Below are 19029 nucleotides of genomic sequence, written 5' to 3'. Positions count from 1 at the left end.
TCTCTTTAATTATAAATTGAATACTTAACACAATCATATCGAACAATTTATTTTCCATTTAAAAGGAAGTTTTTATTCATTTATTTTTGTAAGACATTATTTTAAAACTACATTGAATAATTAGAACGGATAAAAACATTTAATTATAAAAGAGAAAAAAAAATGTTGGCAAGAGTCAATAAAAATAAAGATTCAAAAGAAAATGTCAGGTTAAATTTTTTATTCTTTGAGAGTAGAATACTTAGTCGAAAAAATTATAATTTTAGTTAAAATTATAAAAAATTTGTGATGAGATGATATTTAAAATCTGAATAATAAAAATAAGTTATTACATTTAACTTCGAGGAAAAAATAATCAAGTGTTTAAATTAAGTTACCTTTAAAGTAGAAAAGAAATAACTAAATCTTTACATTAATTGATTAGCAAAAAAATTAAATTTAGTTCTTTTTTAAATTCATCACATGAGTAAAAGTATTTTTCAATTAACTAAACTCTTAGTATCTGAGAACTTTTGTGATAGCAAGATTTCTTTCTTTTTTGAGATCAAATATATTATTTGATAGTCTATTCATTCCAAAAAGAATAATACTATTTCTTTTTTAGTTCATTTAAAAATTTAATAGTGCTTTTAAATTTGAAAATAATTAAACATAAATATTTTATTTTATCTTTAATAATACATATTTATAGCCACTCAAATATTATGATATGTGCAAGATTACAAGTTTCAAAGGTCTCTCTTTTCTATTTTCTTAAATTCTGTATCCAGTTAAACTAAAGTAGACGAATAATATTAATCTAATTATTTGAAGCTTTGTATTCATTAGTATGATTACACGCGCAAAGCGCGTACTTTAAGATTAGTGAAACATAAAAAACGAAGGCCTCATATATTATCTATAACGAAAATGAACAATAAAAAATACAATTCATTAGATTTAATTCTAACAAAAATATTAATTATTTTAAAGAATTAATTTTTATACGCAAGAACTAGCACAAATTTTATCCTTTTAATCTCGAGTAAACTTATAAAATTAATTATTTCCAAGTTTATGTCATCACTAATTACTAAGTACACACTAGTAAACCTAAACTTGGGGCTCAAGCAAAACAATAAATAAAAGCAGGTATATTCCAAATTCCTTCAAAGGGTTAAAGGGTCTTTTTATAATATTAAAGGCGGCACATACTAGGGAGACAAGGAAACGACGGCACAAAGAATTGATTAAAACCCTAAAACCTCTGAGACTCGCTCGCTCTTTACTCTCTCTCTATAAGCCCTACGCTTCTACTCATAGCAGTTTTGTTTCTTCCACTACCCCAAAACTTTCACCTTCTGCATCGGGGAGAGGGCCCTCAGAGCCCGTCTTCTCTTCTTTCAGTTCTGTTGTTAAGAACTTTTAACCTTCCGAAGAAAGCTGATCTCGGCTTGAATGGGGTTTTGATTTTAATTTCAGGTAATTCAGTATCAGGTTTGTTTCTTTGTGCGAATTTATTAAATAAATTGTGGGTCTTTTTTCTTTTTTGTTGAATATCATAGTTCTTTGATTGATCGTGTTCTTTGTGTGTTGGGGGAATTGGTTGTTTAGGTTCGACTTTGTTGGTTCTCTGTGTGTGAGTTAGGGTAAATAAAATCATGGGTCTTTTTGTATGAATTGATTTGGTTTGATTCAACTCCGTTGGTTCTTTCTGTGTGATTTTTAGGGGCAGAAAGATTATGGGATTATGTTTTGAAATCATTTTCTTGTGCTTCTCTCTTTGTTTTGGGGGAAAAATAAGCATGATGCTTTTGAGAATTCGTTATTTGGTTCAACTTCCTTCTTTATGCATGCGCTTAATTTTGGGGGAAAAGTATTCATCTGCTTTTGGAATTTGTAGCTTTGTTTGAATTCTGTATGTAATTCATGGGGAACATAAAACTTATCTTTTTTTTCTAAATTCATCTTTTGCTTCAACTCTCTGAAGTTTTTTTAATTTCTCAAAAAGTGGCAACATCTCCTTTAGTTTTTTTCGTATTTGGCAACTATTCTGTATACTTCATAATTCCGGAAAAAATTATTCATACATCAAATTTTCCGTCAATATTGATCAGTTCTTAGTTTGATGATGAGATCATACACTTTAGTTGCCATCTAAATTTCATGCTTAAAAAAAAGAATTTTCATGTTGAAGAGCTTAATAATGAAAAAAGGAAGTATAGTACATTAACTAAGAGCTTATGCTAACTTTTAAAGTCCCTGTTTTAGGAGTATATAACAATTTCTTTGCTTTGTTCTGTCTTGTGGGATTTTGGTTACTTGCAAGTGATAAACTTAGTCTTGATATCAAGGCGATTTTTGTTTTTAAATCATCTCTTTTGTTGGGCAAGTGTTGCATTTTTTTAGTTTGCTTTGTACTCATATCAAAGTTTATCTCAAAAATTTCTGTCTAAGTTGCCATCTGGTTTCCCTTTTAATTCCTTTCCTTTACTCTATATTTTCCAGGGTCTGTATGTTCAATGGTTACTGCTCAATCTCCGAAAGTGAACAGTTCTCTTCAGCTCCTGGAGTTGCCCACCATGAATGTTGGTGATAGCATGGTGACGAAGAAGCTGAAAATAAAAATTTCTTCCAAGGGGGTGCGGGCTGAATCTGGGGGAGGCTCTGAGATGAATATAAAGGTGAAACTACCTATGCCATCCGACTCTAATAAACGTGGACCTGAGTTAGTGCTGGACAATGAAAGAGAGAAAAGGCGGAAAATGGATCGGAATGTAAAGCAACAATGTGGTAACATTCTGAAAGCCTTGATGGCTCATCCTAGTGGGTGGCCCTTCCTTGTACCAGTGGATCCAGTCCAATATAATATTCCCGACTACTTCACTATAATTACAAGACCAATGGATTTGGGGACAGTCAAAGCTAAACTGGATGGCAATGTGTACTTCAATGTTGATGCATTTGCTGCTGATGTGAGGTTGACGTTTGCAAATGCGATGAAGTATAATCCTCCTAATAATGATTTTCATCTCATGGCTAAGAGATTAGATAATATTTTTAATCAGAGGTGGAAGCTGCTGGAAGGTAAGTGGAAATCTGAGAGCAAAAAATTCATTCAGGATTGTGTTTCAAGTGATAAAGGAAATGACTTTAAGAATACAAGGGAGACTTCCTTTAAGAAATCTGCACCTCATGCTAATGGTCTGAGCAAGAGGCTAATGCCTTTGGAGGAGAAGCAAAAGCTGAAGAAAGAACTTGTTGATTTACTTAGGGGAAATGTAATTAAGAAAATGCAGAATGCTCTCCAAAAGTTTGGGTTGGTGGGTCTTAAAGAAGAGAAGCTTAGCCTGGACCTGGATAAGTATGATGATAACACACTATTGGAATTGAAGAGGGTGGTTAGAGCTTATTCCAATTTAGCTACAGAAAAGGTAAGAAGTTTATCTTAGTCACACGATCGAACTTCAACTGGTATAATAGCTGTTTATTGCAAAGGAAACTTTAAACCGTTATCTTTTTTTGTAACTCTTAAAATGTTATCTAATTGGTGCTTTTTTTTTTACAGGCAGAGCCCGCTAGTGTAAAACAAAGTGGTGGGCATCTGTCGTCCCAGGAGACTCTTCAAAAAGGTATGAAAAGGCCGGGTATAAAATTTCTGCTCTTATGGATCTTTTCCAGGGGCTGATTGGAGATGTGTCTTTTTGGGCACAGATAGTAGTAGCACAGGTTTTATTTGCTCTGCCAATACCAAGCAACAAGCAAACACTGTTGCTTGCCACCTTCAAGGTGTTGATACCCATGCTCGTCCCAGGAGTAAGTTTGTTCTGCCCCCTTCTTTCTTCAGCTGCTTTGGAGCTCAAATCTTCAATTGCTAATAAACAAGTTGTACTTCTGTTTGCAATTCAGATTTTCCAACAGAAAGAAAGCTAGTACAAGATCATTCGGGTGTTCCTAAAAGGGTCGGTGTCTTGATGGTTAAAATATCTTTGAATAGATTTAGGGCGTTTGCCATTCCTTTCCTTCCAACTGACACCTTGTATGCATTTTCAGGACAGAGAGGTGACAAACTCATTGGCATCAGTTTCATGCAGAGCTGATCTGAACTCTCATGGTGATTGCAAAACACTCTTATATTTGTTCACTAGCATGCATAAAAAAATATTAATCTTCGTATTGACATGCTGTTGCCGACAATATGCAGGTGGTCTAGGAGTACTTTATGAAGAAAACTCTTGTTCCAGTCCAAGTAGATCAATCTGTGCTTCCACTACTACATATGATGAAGGTGAGTATGTTGCTTGTACTCTTTCTATCATGTTTTTGGGTACCCAAGAAGGCCAATGAACTGAAGCCTAATCTGCTGATGACTGTTTTCTGGAAATAGGCTGGGATCCTCTTATGAACATTGATCTGTCCCCGACTAAAGCACTACGGGCTGCAATGCTGAAGAGCCGATTTGCTGACACTATTATCAAAGCGAAACAGAAATCTCTTCCAGTTGATGTAATTCCTTGCCTTTTCCTTTTGAGAGAACGCATTACATACACTATTTAAGTTTGGTTTGAGACAGCTGTTTATTGCTGAATCAGGGTGATAAGGCTGATCTGCATAGTATGCAGCAGGAAAGAGCCCAACTAGAAAAGCAGAAGCTTGAAGGTAAGATGTTTTTTTTTTTAATTTTTTTTATAATCGAAGGTAAGATAGTTTATGTTGTGTGATTGATTGATTGACTTCTTATGGTAGTAGCTCAAATGGAATTGGGATAATAAACTCCAGCAGTTTTATCTATATAAAAAAACTATTAAGTAATTTCAACACACTCCATCTCAAAAAGTAATTTCGACACACTAACGTGGAATCACAATCTCTATCTGGCTTGTTATCAATATTGATGCCAGATAAAATAGAGGATTGCTTACTTATGAATCAAAACAAAATTATACAAGACAAAAGGATATTTTTTTTTTTTAATGGCCAGCTGATGCTTTATGCACTATCACCATTTCTAGTCCTGCCATGGATTCTAGAAAGCTCTTAATGTGATGTTAATTAATCTTCTGGAGTGCCCTGTTTTAAAATAGGCTATAGTAGCTGAATGGACAGAAGCTTCAAACTATCTGAACCAAAAACAAGTTCTTTAAGGCGTGTATCAAGTTTTTCCTGTTTGGTCTTGTAGTGTTTGAATTTGATTTAAAAACCGATTCAAACCAAAGCAAGCTCAGGCTGATTGGCTTTTTCCTTCTAGGTTTGTTTTTTCCTGGATTGGTTTTTCTGAGTTTTAGCTTTGTTGCCTTCTCCTCTTTATTAGCTATGAGATTTGGCGAATTAATGTGTATTGGAAACTTTCAACATATTGCATCGGTATATTAAATGGATATCAGTAATTTCAAACTAAATTAGATCTTAAGCATATCTTATTTTTTATCCTGAGCAATCTGGAGCCAACCCTTAGGACCAACTACAGCCTCCAAAACTCGGAGATGCTGGGCTGGCCTCTGTATCCTTCTCCACTTAATACTAGGCTTAGTTCGTTTGGCTAAGGGATCGAACTTGTGACCTAAGCCTCAAATCTCTCAACCTTTGCCAAGTGAGCTAATATCTAGATTTAGCATGTTTTCTGCAGATATAGATAGTTTCATAAACAACAAATGTAGGTTTTTTTTCCAAAAAATCTTTCTAGAGGGAAGAGAAACCTAAACTAATGTTTATCGTGCAAACTCATAATACAAAAGTAATCTTATATACTAAAATGTTTGTACTAAAGCTCTCATTAGGAGTGGCAAACGGGCTGGTCGGGTCGGATATGGTTCGAGTCGAAAATAGGTAATGAAAAAACGGATCAATTATCCGATCCGACCCATATTTAATACGGATAAAAAATGGGTTAAACGGCGGATAATATGGGTAACCATATTATCCATGAATTCTTGCATATGATCACTTTTGAGAGAATTCTTAGTCTCACTAACTTGAGGAACCCTCAATTTGAAGCTTTACAAATATAAAAGTTAGACTCATTGGTTACTCATTGGTTATCCATTTTCTAAATGGATAATATGGTTCTTATCCATATTTAACCCATTTTTAAAAAGTTCATTATCCAACCCATTTTTAGTGGATAATATGGGTGGTTAACTGTTTTCTTTTAACCATTTTGCCACCCCTAGCTCTCACTATGGCAAATAAGAAACAATAGCATCAGGATGGTTAATTTCACTCTAAAAAATGAGATAATAAACAACTGAAAATTCTTGATGCTCCATACAAAGTGACAGATAAAGCAAATAGATACTATCTGATGATTCATTAAGTATCTTTTGTGTGAGTCACATGCTTCCAATCAAAATATTAGTGCCCTTTGGTTGTAAAAGTGAGAAAATAGAATGACCGAGAAAGATTGCAACACTGGAAGAAGTTTTTGTGAGGCTTAAGTGAAGTTGCAAAATCCCAACTTTCTAAGAACATGAGATATTTAAATGCTAAAGAAAAATAGAAAAACACTGCGGTTTTAGGGGTTTTATTGGAAATATCCGAATCCCAACCAAATAATTGAAGATTTTAAATTCTCCACCTGAAACCAAACCAAAAAATATAACGGAACAATCAAATCACATAATCAAAATTTTCGTCGGTTTGGTTATTTATTATGCCCACACCTACCTTGGAGTGAATCTAGGTGTTGTGTGGCTGAAGTAGTTGATGGCCTTTTTTCATTATATCTCTCTTTTGAGGTAGTCGACTCAGTGGATAAATCTGTGATATTTCGAGAGAGACAGGCAGTACATATCTGTATTAAGTGGTTACATCTCAAGTTAACTGTACATGATTTTCTTTATTTCATGTGTGCTGTTTCTCTAACAGAACATTGGGTGTGTGCAGAGAAAGCTCGCATTGAGGCAGAACTTAAAGCTGCGGAAGTTGCCTCTCGAAGGAAGGCAGAGGCTGATTTAAAGATGCAGCGGGAGAGACAACGGGAAGCAGCCCGGATTGCTCTACAGAAGGTTGACAGTTACTTTTGAAGCTATCCCTCCTCCCCTCTGCCCCCAACCCACTCTTACACATCCCTCCCCAACCGCCAATACTCCCTCTTTCCAGAATTGAAAAAAAGTAAGGAAGAAGCGAGAGTAGAAATAACAAATGAAGAAAATATATCCCCGTACAGATTATAATAACTGAATTCCTTTTCTTTATCCCAATTGTAGTCCTCAAGTAAAAAATTTTTTTCTGCCTGAACAGATGGAAAGGACCGTTGAATTTGAAGACAATTTGAAGATACTAAGAGACCTCGAAAAACTATGTAAATGCTGCTCAGAAGCTGAGAATCTCACTGGTAATGGAGATGGATTCACAATCATATTGGGGGACAACCCTCTGGAAAGGCTTGGCTTATGCATCAAAGAGGATTACGTCAATGATGATGAAGATGAAATATTGAATGGAGACTGGGAAGATGGGGAGATATCGGCATAGAGGCGGTGCCTCTGCACATTTTTGTCAATCTTTTCTTGTTCCTTGCCTCTTGTCCATAGTAGACTGCTCTGTGTAAATGCGCATCAATTTTTATCCCACCCTTTATTTGTTCATAGTGCAATAATGTATTTAACTGCATATATGTGTAAGTATTCCAGCTTGTGATATACTAAGTAGAGCAAGATGGACTCAATCGCTTCAATCTTTGATTTCAAGGTTCCAGTTATGCATATCCATCTCTACGTCCCAGAGATATGATCAGACAAGAACATTGTCTAGGATAACATGGTTTACTGCTTTTGCTGTTGCGTTAAGCCTTTAATGGAATATTTGGATAAGTATGATAGGTAACAAAACAAACTGAAATTGCCAACTGCAGCCAATTTCACAAATGATGAAGCCGAGCCACTGCTAATTGATCACCCCTCACGTCAGTGTTAAATCAATCAAATATTCAGCTGCAAACAAGAAAATAATTCTCTGTACGAACTAGGAACATTCAAACATTAATGCAAAAGTCATAGCCGAAATGCAGAACAACATTACTCCTCACCCAATATCTTAACATGGTACAGAATCAGATCCTTCTCTGTTCTTAGTTTACTCAATATTGATTTCCATGCTATATTGTTCACGCATTCATAATCTTTCATGGTAGTCTTGTTTGCTGGAAATTAAATGTGGAGGCAGAAGTTCTAGTGTTGCTTCATGTTTTGGAATGGAAAAGGCAGGTAGGTACATGTGAAATTCGAATGCCCTAATTGTGTGAAGATGGCAACGAGGCTGCGGACAATTCCCCGGAAATTTTCGAGAACTATAAAAATTGTTTTTTTTTTTTTTAAACTTTGGATCACGTACGTGAGCTCCATTTCTAACTTCTAAGTGGTCTAGAGAATCAAATAGAGTTGCGATGTAAAACTGGTAGCTACCTGACAAGACATTCAATCTTGAGAGCTTCATATTAAGTAATTATTTGCTTTAGTACACTCTTGCTAGGCAAGATCGTGTTTCGTATTATATTGATAATTATTTACAGAGTAGTTTATTTTTGCAATGTAATGGGGATAGTATCTATCCTCTTTCATTTTTCAATTACAACTAGGAACTCCTCCTTAATTATTCTTTCCAAAATAAGTAAAAGCTTTATCTATAGATTCACGCTGGAGGTTTGGTGGTTCCACTTGGGAAAAAAGACCAATATATATACATATATAATTCAAATCATTGAGCAGTTCAAGGAATTGAATAAGCAAAACGATTAAAAAGAAGAGAGAAAGAAAGCTAAGCGGAATCTATTGGTTTTGTTTGTTTTCATTGAAGAGGCCAGTTGACTGAGGCAATGGATGAGTCGCCGCCGGAAGTGGTGAACTTTGGGAAATCTCTGTTAGTTCCAAGTGTTCAAGAGCTTGCCAACGAGCACCTTACTAATATTCCGGCAAGGTATGTCCGTCCTGAACAAGAATCTCCGGCCGTATCCGATGGAACGGTGGGTCCTACAGTCCCCGTTATCGACCTGAAAAAGTTGGTATCTGGTGATTCCATGGATTCTGAGCTTCAAAAACTTCACTCGGCTTGCCAACACTGGGGTTTCCTCCAGGTTTAATTTTCTTCATGACTTGTTTAGTTATTCAATTATAATAATTTCACCTAGCATATTAAAATTTAACTTTTAGCACAATTTATTGTATTGTTCCAAAATACTTCATGTCAAAATACTTTGGGAAAAAGGTCTAAATTTATCTCTTTACTCTTGACTGTGATATAGGATTACGCTTGGTTATACTTCAGTTGGATCTCCATTAGAGTCAACTTCTCCTTTTTCTTTTCTTTTTCAGAAGGGACTTGTATTCATTTTCTCAGGAATGAAGCGTAATATCACAGTAATAGAATCTGAGATGCATAAGATTCCATGTTTTCTTCCTTCTCATTTATTGGTTGATCAATATTAACATTTTTACCACTTCTCTTGAAAATGTAGGTTGTAAACCATGGAGTGACACCTTCAATACTGGAGAACTTCAAGAGAGAGGTTATCGAACTGTTCAGTCTCACAATGGAAGAAAAGAAGAAGCTATGGCAACAGGAAGGCAACCATGAAGGATTTGGGCAGCTCTTTGTTGTATCAGAGGAGCAGAAACTTGATTGGAGTGATATGTTTTACATAACTACTCTTCCCCCTCATATCCGGCAAATGGAGTTATTCCAAAACTTGCCCTCAAACCTCAGGTGCCTCTCTCCTCGCTATCTCTCTCTTATGCCGTGGTCCCCTCTACCCCGAAGTCGTGTGCACACTGCAATACCCGTAAACCACGTTACAGCGTAACACATCCATGTCTTATTTCACCTATATCTGATGTATACTAAAGCATATGTTTACTGGAGTTACATCTTTGAAAGGAAGATGCAAAGAAATAAACACATTTGTATTAGAAAAACATATAAAGAGTCCCATTTGTCAACACTTTCAGAAAACACACCATCTGAAAAGTGGTGTATTAAGATTAGAAGCTTTCATTACTTAGAAGTTATTTTTGCCGAATGGTTGTGTCCTATCCTATTCTGTTCTTATTTACTTTTATGCATATTCTGTTTATATACTAATGGTTAGATATAAGAGATGATTCTAACACAATCTGTGGATAATCTTAGTACTCATCTTTCTGTCAAGTGGAATGCAAACATTGTGTTACTACTTTTAGATGATAAATGTGATTTGATGGTTGTATAGTTTCAAGGTGATCATGATTGATAATTTCAAAATGCAGGGATATCATGGAAGCATACTGCAATGAAATCAAGAGCCTAGGAATGATCATCCTATGTCAATTGGCAAAGGCTTTAAGGATGGATGAAAAGGAAATGAGAGAGCTATTCAGTGATGGTGTGCAGTCAATAAGGATGAATTATTATCCTCCTTGCCCTGAGCCAGACAGAACTATTGGCTTCAGCCCTCATTCTGATGCTGATGCCCTCACAATCCTTTTCCAGCTAAATGAAACTGAAGGCCTCCAAGTTCGAAAAGATGGCATTTGGGTGCCTATAAAACCACTCCCAAATGCTTTAATTGTGAATATTGGCGATATTATGGAGGTAAAACATTCTTGTTGAGTAACAATTTCTCAAAGGTTGGTAACATAGTGAAAGTTGCAATTTTAGTGTGCAATCTATAGGTTAACTTCTGGTTTATTCACCGTGTTATCATGCTTTATATATTAACTCTTTTAAAATCTTGAAAGGACTTAATTCAGACCATTGGTTTTGCGAGTTAATAAAATTACACATGATTTAAAGTATTTAACCGTTCTTTGCAAAGAGAAGAAGATGCTTTGAGGGAGGTGAAGTAGGGCAGTCTTAACATCTTCATTTTATTTGATTAAGTCAAAAACTTTCTTGTTTAGAACATATTGGAAGCTATACAAATTGGAATCAGCTCAAGACATGTCGATTAACAATAAATAAATATTACTAATCCCTTTACATGGATGTAGAACCTTATAATCTTATCTTTGGAAATAAAGAGCCCATTTCAAAAAGGATATTAGTGAAAGTATCATTTTATAATTCTATGCATGTGCAATTTTACTTGGCAGATAGTGAGCAATGGTGTTTATAGGAGCATTGAGCACAGAGCAGTTGTAAACTCAAACAAAGAGAGGCTATCTGTTGCAACATTCTATAGCTCCAACCTTGACTCGGAATTGGGACCTGCACACAGCCTCATTGGACCAAGTAGTCCAGCAATTTTCCGAAGAGTTCCCGTGGAAAAATATTTCAAGGATTTTTTTGCACGAAAACTTGATGGAAAATCGTACATTGATTTCATGAAGGAAGAGGCAAGGGATGGTGAATCCTAGGTGGCAGTTGATACTTTAGTTGGTTATTAGCTTATCTATATCCAGTGAAATATTCTTACAAGTTACTTTTGCTATTGTAATATGGAGTTCCACTGTTTGATAACAGTAATAAAGAAGAAAAAAAATATTATAATCTCTGTTTCATTATATACGACTAGTTTGACTTATATATTGACATAAATCTAAGATAATACTGTCGGAGCATTCAGTCTTGCATTGTAGTTCTTTTTGCCGGAAAACAAATATGGAGGCAGAGGTTTTAGCATTGTTTCAATGTTCAGAGTGGTATGCTGCCAATGGTTTTGATATTTGCAGGTACGTGTGAAATTCGAACCTAATTGTGAAGATGGCAACTAAGAACTGAAGAATTCCTCGGAGGAAATTTGAAAACTATAGAAATTGTCTTCTTACTTTGGATCACGTACGTGACTTCCAATTCTCATTGTTTTAGAGAATCAAAGAGATGCGGTACACCGATGGCTATGTAAAACTGGTAGTTGATGATGATACCAAAGACATATATTATATTCATAATTACTTAATAAATAAATGGCTTTGGAAGAAATTGATAAACCCAAAGCTAAATGGAATCTATAGCTAAAAGGATTCTACATATTTGGTTTTGGCTGTTTGTTTTCATTGACACATTAATACATTCAAGTTTCCAAGAGCTCAACAGGATTGTGTGAGCCAATGGAGTCACCACTGGCCGTAGTGAACTTGGGGAAGTCTCTGTTAGTGCCAAGTGTTCAAGAGCTTGCCAAAGAGCACCTAACCAAGATTCCAGCCAGGTATGTTTGCCCAGAACAAGAATCTCTGGTCATATCTGACGGAGCAGTGGTTCCTGCTGTCCCTATTATCGATCTTAAAAAAGTTGATTTCAGGGGATTCCATGGATTCTGAGCTTCAAAAGCTTCACTCAGCTTGTCAAGAATGGGGTTTCCTCCAGGTTTGACACTTACTCAATTATTCTTAGCTTTTCGCGGCCTGTTGTATCCATAAATTGAAGCTTATGTGGTTTGTAAAATACTGATTTGGAATTTCTCTTAGTTCCTAAAACCTGAGTAAAAATACTTTCCTTTGTCAATCAGTGAAACTGATATTACCTTTTCTGTCTCAACTATGTGGTATTTTTATAAATTTAAAGCCTTTTAATATATTCACCACTAGTAATATGCAACTCTAACTAGTTTCAAGAATTCTAATTCATTAAGCTATTAAAATCTAGATTTTACTACAATATTTTATCATATTGTATTAGTTTTGAAATTATTGCTTTTTCATTAATTACAGGACAGACAAGTCTAAAATATTTTTAATTTTATGACAAATATTAAGTACACTTTCTTGACATCAATCTAATTTTCTTAGTTGCATTCAGTCCTTTTCCACTTTTCTATTAAGATTCTTAACATAATTTTCATCTATTTTGCTCGAGTTAAACATCCAAGACATGATAAAACTTGGAGCGTAACACTTATCTTCAACTTTTCCCTTTTCCCCAAAGGGACTTCTATTCAACTTCTCAAGGATTAAGCATAATATCGCAGTAACGGAGTCTAAAATGCATAAGACTCCATGTTCCCTTCCTTCTCATTTTGATTTTGTTTCTGTTAGATCTAAGCTTTAACTGTGTAAGGGTTGTAAAATTTCCTAGCATTTATTTGTTGAAGTTAGGTTATAAACCACGGACTGACACCTTCAATACTGGAGGACTTCAAGAGAGAGGTCTCAGAATTGTTCAAACTTCCAATGGCAGAAAAAAAGAAGCTATGGCAACAGGAAGACAGCTATGAGGGGTTTGGGCAGCTAAATGTTGTATCAGAGGAGCAAAAGCTTGATTGGAGCGATATGTTTGGCATAACCACTCTTCCCCCGCATATCCGGAACTTGTTTCTAAAGTTGCCTTTAAAGCTCAGGTGCCGGATCTCTCCTCTCTATCTCTCTACTGAGGTCTTAAAATAATAAAGGGAAAATGTTCCAAGTTTGATCCCTCAATGGTTGGACCATTCTTGAACCAGGAGTAAGGTGCCTTTCTTTTATCCTCCTGGGACCTGTAAGAAAATAGGTAGTAAGATCTGTAAGTTAATAATTTACCAACACAAAATGAGAAGGACGAATCTGTAACTTGAGCCATAATATTCTTGTGCCTTAAGGTTGCTTGAGAATAACCGAACTTATTATTATTTACTCTTTCGCAGAAGTATTCTGAGTACGTGTGCATTGATCTTCAATCTACTACTCTCTAAATGTTTATATGATATGATTAGCTACTTTATACATTGTTGTATTGAAGGAGGGACCAAGACCCCTTTGTATAGTATTTGGAACATCGCTTGATATGGACAATACATTGATGGCCATAAAATTACCAAGTTATGGATCAATGTTCATCATAGAGATTTACTTGTAATTATCGTAAAACTTTAAAGTAACCTGAATGTGTTATATTTGTATGTCAGCGCATATAACTTAACTCTAATATACTTATGGTTAGATATAAGATTATTCTAACACACTCCGTTTATAATCTTAAAACTGATTTTTCTTTCACATGGAATGATGTGTTAACATAGCGGTGCTGTATTTCAGATCATAAATTTGATTCGGATGTGGTAAAATTTGCATGATTATGAGTATGCTACTCTGGAAATGCAGGGACATCTTGGAAGCATACTGCAAAGAAATCAAGACCCTAGCAATAATCATCCTTTGTCAACTGGCAAAGGCTTTAAGGATGGATGAAAAGGAAATGAGAGATCTATTCAGTGATGGAATGCAGTCAATACGGGTGAATTATTATCCTCCTTGTCCCGAGCCAGACAAGACCATTGGCTTCAGCCCTCACTCTGATGCTGGTGCCCTCACCATCCTTTTCCAGCTAAATGAAACTGAAGGTCTCCAAGTCCAGAAAGATGGTATCTGGGTGCCTATAAAACCACTCCCAAATGCGTTGATGGTGAATATTGGCGACATGATGGAGGTAAATAAGAATTTCTTTGTTGAGTAACTGATTTCTCAAAGGATGGTAACGTAGTGATAGCAAGTTATATTTGTGTAAATGTGTTATTTGACCTGGCAGATAGTGAGCAATGGTGTTTATAGGAGCGTTGAGCACAGAGCAGTTGTAAATTCAAACGAAGTGAGGCTATCTGTTGCAACATTCTATACCGCTAACCTTGAATCTGAATTAGGGCCTGCACACAGTCTTATTGGACCAAATAATCCAGAAGTTTTCCGAAGAGTTCCGGTGGAAAGATATATTAAGGACTTTTTTGCGCGAAAACTTGAAGGAAAATCATATGGTGATTTCATGAAGGTAGAGACGAGGGATGACGAATCCGAGGTAGCATTTGGTACTTTAGTTGGTTATTAGTTTATCTATATCCCGTGAAATATTTTTACAAGTTACTCTTGCTATTGTAATTTGGAGTTTCTCTGTTTGATGATTGTAATAGAGTAGAAAAATTAATTTGACTCTTGTATTATATTGGCGTAATGGAAGAAATATTAAAACAAAGTCGAAAAGTCAGTTTGATTGTGAAAGATTGCAGTATTAAATTTTGAATAGTATATAAATTTGAAAGTTGTTATAAAATATTGCACGTGGTATAATGTCAAACATTTTGGGATTTGCCCAAATGGAAACAGAGTAATATAAATATAAAGAGTGCTTAGATTTGGAATAATCTTTTCGTTTACTTTTAGAGTAGTTATTTAAGTGACTGACTCTATCTCTATGTATGATGATGAAATTGCATTCCTTGTCATGAGCGATATCTGTCATGTTTGGATTTTCAATTTCTAACTGTTTTAATTCTCAAACAAGGAATTGGATACAGATTAAAAAAAATCTAAGACAATTCTGCCGGAGAATTAAGTGTTGCACTGGTAGATTTATTTGTAGTGCTGCTTCATGGTTTGGATATTGGAGTGGTATTATGCTGCAAATGGTTTTTGAAAGTTGGCAAGTAACGTGTGAAATATTCAAATGCCCTAGTTGTGAAGATGGCAACTGGATTATTCCACGGATTTTTTTGAAAACTACAAAAAATTGTTTTCTTTCTTTGGGTCACGTGCATCACTACCTCAATTTGTCATTGTCTATTAACGCCGGCAAAAATTTAAATAATTTCTGTAGTAGGAGCTAGGAAAAAGCTCTGACTTTTGTTTTTTGGTCAACTGTAAAGATGGCCTAGAACAATCCTTCGTACATACTACACAGTACACATATATAATATTGTTACCATTCTTAAAAAAGAAGGAACTCAACAGGGTTGAGCGAGTCAATGGAGTATGAACATGTGTATATATTTTACGAGCACACTTACAATTTCAGATCGATCTCTATACGTTTGCTATCTAAACAACTTCTCTTAGAAAATAACTCATTAATCGATGGTCGATGGGAGAAGCAAGCTCGAGAAAGATAGGTAGCACATTGAAAGTTCCTAGCGTTCAAGAGCTGGTAAAGCAACAAGTAGCCGTTCCGCTGCGGTATATTCGTGATGATATCGAAATGCCTATGACATCATCCATTTTGCCTCAAGTTCCAGTCATTGACATGGAAAAACTGCTGGCCATTCAGAGGCTTCATTTTGCTTGCATAGACTGGGGATTTTTCCGGGTACATATATTTCAATGATCAAATGCTTTCTCATTTTAAGATTTTAAGAAATGGTCTAAATGGTTAGTGATCAGAAGTGCGGATTCAGGATTTTAAATTTTTGGGTTCTGGACTCATATGTTGAGGATTTTAAGATGGAAAAGTCTTAAAAAGAGGGTGATGAAAAATGGAGGAAAAATGAAATTTTTGAGTAAAATTTTAAGTTTCCCTCTCTTGAAACATTGTCCCATATTGGAAGAGGAAAAGACTTTTGGTGGGTATATATACAATTGCTCTTCTTGTAGCTTTTAAAGAGTTAAGAAGAAGGCAAACCTTGCGCCGTCGTCGTCGTCGCTCGCTCGGCTACGGCTACGGCTTCGGCCAAATGATTGATTGATTAATTTTTTGGACCAAATTTATTTGTTAATAGTAAATATTAACGTAATATTATCCTTGTTTGTAACGGATGTTTTCCAATCCGTGGATAGAATTCAAGTGTCCCACCAGGTCGGCCAAGTGCAAATTCCATTGTCCATTGGCAGCCTAGTGCTCCATGAGCAAGTGCTCCTTCCACCATGTCAAGTGCTTCCTCCATAACAGCCTAGTGATTGCTCCACCATGAGTGGTGGATGGTCATTCTCCTAATAGCTAACTGCACTATAAATATGTGCAGTAGCTGTTAGAGCTGTCACACCTCCTTTTTCACTACACCCCTCGAAAAGGAGTGTATAAGGGAGTTTTTCCAATTTAAGTGATAATTGAAACGTGATTACTTTATTTAAAATTCAGAGTCTCCACTTGGGATAATTTATGGTGTCCCAAGTCACCGGTTCAAATCCCAAATCGAGGAAAATGATTGACTCTGTATTACAGTCCGCGAGCACAGAAATTCGGGTAAGGAATTCTGTTAACCCGGGAGAAGGTGTTAGGCATTCCCGGATTCCGTGGTTCTAACACGGTCGCTCAACTGTTATAACTGGCATATTATCTGATTTTAATACATGTTTTAGCCTAGGGTATAATTTTAACTTTGAAACTACTTTTATTTAATATTTTTAGGAAGATTCAATGTCACATAAAACGCGTTGTGAACCACGTCACATAAATGCACCTGTAGTTCGCAACACATGTTATCTAACATTGTTAAGATTTGGATTTGGGTCATATAAATGCGCACCCGAGTTTAGGAAGGTAAATTATTAAAATAGCATGCCTAAAGCAACTACGCACTTTCAAATGTGCGAGGGCCATGGAGAATTCAACAAAATAGCACGCCTCAATTTCTAAGGATTAAAATATCAATTACACAAGATGCCATGCATTTCAAGATTTTGTTTGGCATGGCGCACCTCATGATTTAATTGGTGAAATCTAATTGACTAAGGGCAAGAATTACCACTACTTTTGGACTAAAAATGTGGACCAACTTTAACTAACAGACCAACGTGAGAGAGGACGAGGAGATGGCATGATGATTAGGAAATAATGCAAAGGAGCCTTGGACTCGAATAACTGGCCCTACAAGAAGGAAGTAACCCAAGTCTCATTCGAAGGAGGTTGTCAAGCTTGGGCCCAGGAATGAGCCCAAATTCAGAACCTCGCTGTTTCTGAGTGAAAGACTCAGTATCGAGTCCCCCACAACGCACAAGGCCAATGCATTCGAATTCGAATTTACCAATCATATTGCTTTAAGAAAACCAAAACAATTAATGATTGTCCTTTAAACAAACACCAGAATACATCTATCATCACTTTCCTTTTATGCAAGAGACACAATCTAAGCCTCAACTCATTCTTGTTATCCAACATCTAATACCATCATAACTTTAACCAACAGCGTGCATAACCTCAAGGTGACAGAAAACGAAAGACATCTACTACTCTATACTACTAACAGGAGGTCATATTTCAGCCTTTACTGGGCAAAGCTAAAAATCAGAAATCTACACCAAACGAACCACTGATTTTAGCTGAACTAGCACATATTCAACACCTACAACTTGACTGGAAATATTTCAATTCTAGCTCGTGTAAACCAAAGAAGCTAAACTCATAATTCATCCACTAGTACAAACCAGATTCAAGAGGCAAGGATAGAGATGAGCAAACAAGGCAAAGAAGTCCAATATTGACTACATAGTTTGATGAAAAAACATAAGAGAACAACACTTAATAAACTAACATATTCCATATTTCAATTACATCCTATTCATTGATAGATATACTAATCAGAATCTTTCTAGAAAAAAACTAAGTGTTACATGCTATGCATATGATTGAAAGCAGGAGAAATGAAGCTCAATAACAATAGCCTCAAATTTCATTAGCTTTTCCAGATCCACACTTCAAATTATACTCAAGTGACATCCATAGTGCTGAAAAATACCTGGAAATGAAAGGGGAAACAAGAGAAGTGCAGAAATCAGTAGGCAATAAACAGCAGGACAACAACGAAACAATGTTTGAAATCGGCCAAAACCTATGAATTCGAATTGAAACGGCAAACTAGATATTACTCCACACAAAACCAGCTCAAACCCCACTTTCGAAACCCCAAAATCAAACCATATTCAACCCAAGTGCAGAATTAGAGTTTTCAAAAGATTCAAACTAATGAAGACGGTCAGAATTTCAAATCACTCAGAATTGTGAACAATTTCCCATAAGGAATGCAGAGAAATCAGCGTGTTCCCAAAGTTTTCAGTTGTTTCAGTTTTGCAGAATTTTCCTTCTCTAATCCTTTCAGGTCTACCTTGAATATCAAGGTAGAGTGCCTTTATAGGCCAGGCATTTTGGGCAGCCCTAATGGTTTAATTTTGCACCTAAAACCTTTTCCAATTCTCATTCTAGCTCAGATACCCCTATCTTAATTATTAGAATTTCAAAACAGCCCCCAACCCTACTTCCTAGAAGCTTTCCAGGCAGTTACAAAAGATTCCTTGCCCCAATTTCCTAAATTACCCTTAACAGCCCTGTTATTTATCCCTAAAACCAACTCGGGTCAAGTTGACCTAGGACCCAAACCCTGGCCTGCCAATTGGGCCAACCTTTCTTCTTTGGGCCTTTGAACTTTCAGAACCCAATCAAATTAAAGATAAGCAAACAAAGGAAATATTT

The 19029-nt window shown here is 35.8% G+C and overlaps 2 protein-coding genes and 2 pseudogenes across 4 annotated transcripts; all 4 read left to right on the top strand.

Annotated features, from left to right (window-relative positions):
* The first annotated feature begins 1182 nt into the window (after nt 1-1182).
* Nucleotides 1183-7682, top strand: LOC107832557 (transcription factor GTE12). Of its 2 annotated transcripts, none has more exons than XM_075250175.1 (11): nt 1183-1461; nt 2488-3413; nt 3548-3611; nt 3694-3795; nt 3889-3941; nt 4033-4093; nt 4184-4267; nt 4367-4485; nt 4572-4638; nt 6862-6983; nt 7219-7682. In XM_075250175.1, exons 2-11 carry the CDS (start codon nt 2502-2504, stop codon nt 7450-7452), a joined length of 1818 nt encoding a protein of 605 aa, XP_075106276.1. In that variant the 5' UTR covers nt 1183-1461; nt 2488-2501; the 3' UTR covers nt 7453-7682. The 2 variants fall into 2 exon arrangements, with proteins under 2 accessions (XP_075106276.1, XP_075106277.1); XM_075250176.1 differs by having other exon boundaries at nt 1343-1476.
* A 214-nt stretch (nt 7683-7896) lies between these two features.
* On the top strand, nt 7897-11455 carry LOC107831059 (protein SRG1). 2 transcript variants are annotated; one of them, XM_075250177.1, is made up of 5 exons: nt 7897-8021; nt 8773-9049; nt 9431-9678; nt 10218-10542; nt 11043-11455. In XM_075250177.1, exons 2-5 carry the CDS (start codon nt 8792-8794, stop codon nt 11304-11306), a joined length of 1095 nt encoding a protein of 364 aa, XP_075106278.1. In that variant the 5' UTR covers nt 7897-8021; nt 8773-8791; the 3' UTR covers nt 11307-11455. The 2 variants fall into 2 exon arrangements, with proteins under 2 accessions (XP_075106278.1, XP_016514266.1); XM_016658780.2 differs by lacking the exon at nt 7897-8021 and adding an exon at nt 8033-8183.
* Nucleotides 11456-11865: 410 nt separating this feature from the next.
* LOC107831060 (protein SRG1-like) lies at nt 11866-14826 on the top strand (annotated as a pseudogene).
* Nucleotides 14827-15665: 839 nt separating this feature from the next.
* LOC107796175 (protein SRG1-like) overlaps nt 15666-19029 on the top strand; it is a 48421-nt pseudogene continuing 45057 nt past the window's right edge.

The sequence above is a fragment of the Nicotiana tabacum genome, chromosome 3 (assembly GCF_000715075.1).
Source record: "Nicotiana tabacum cultivar K326 chromosome 3, ASM71507v2, whole genome shotgun sequence".
In the NCBI taxonomy this organism is placed as follows: Eukaryota; Viridiplantae; Streptophyta; class Magnoliopsida; order Solanales; family Solanaceae; genus Nicotiana; species Nicotiana tabacum.
Note: the sequence above shows the minus strand (reverse complement) of the source record. Positions and strands in the feature narration are given on the sequence as shown.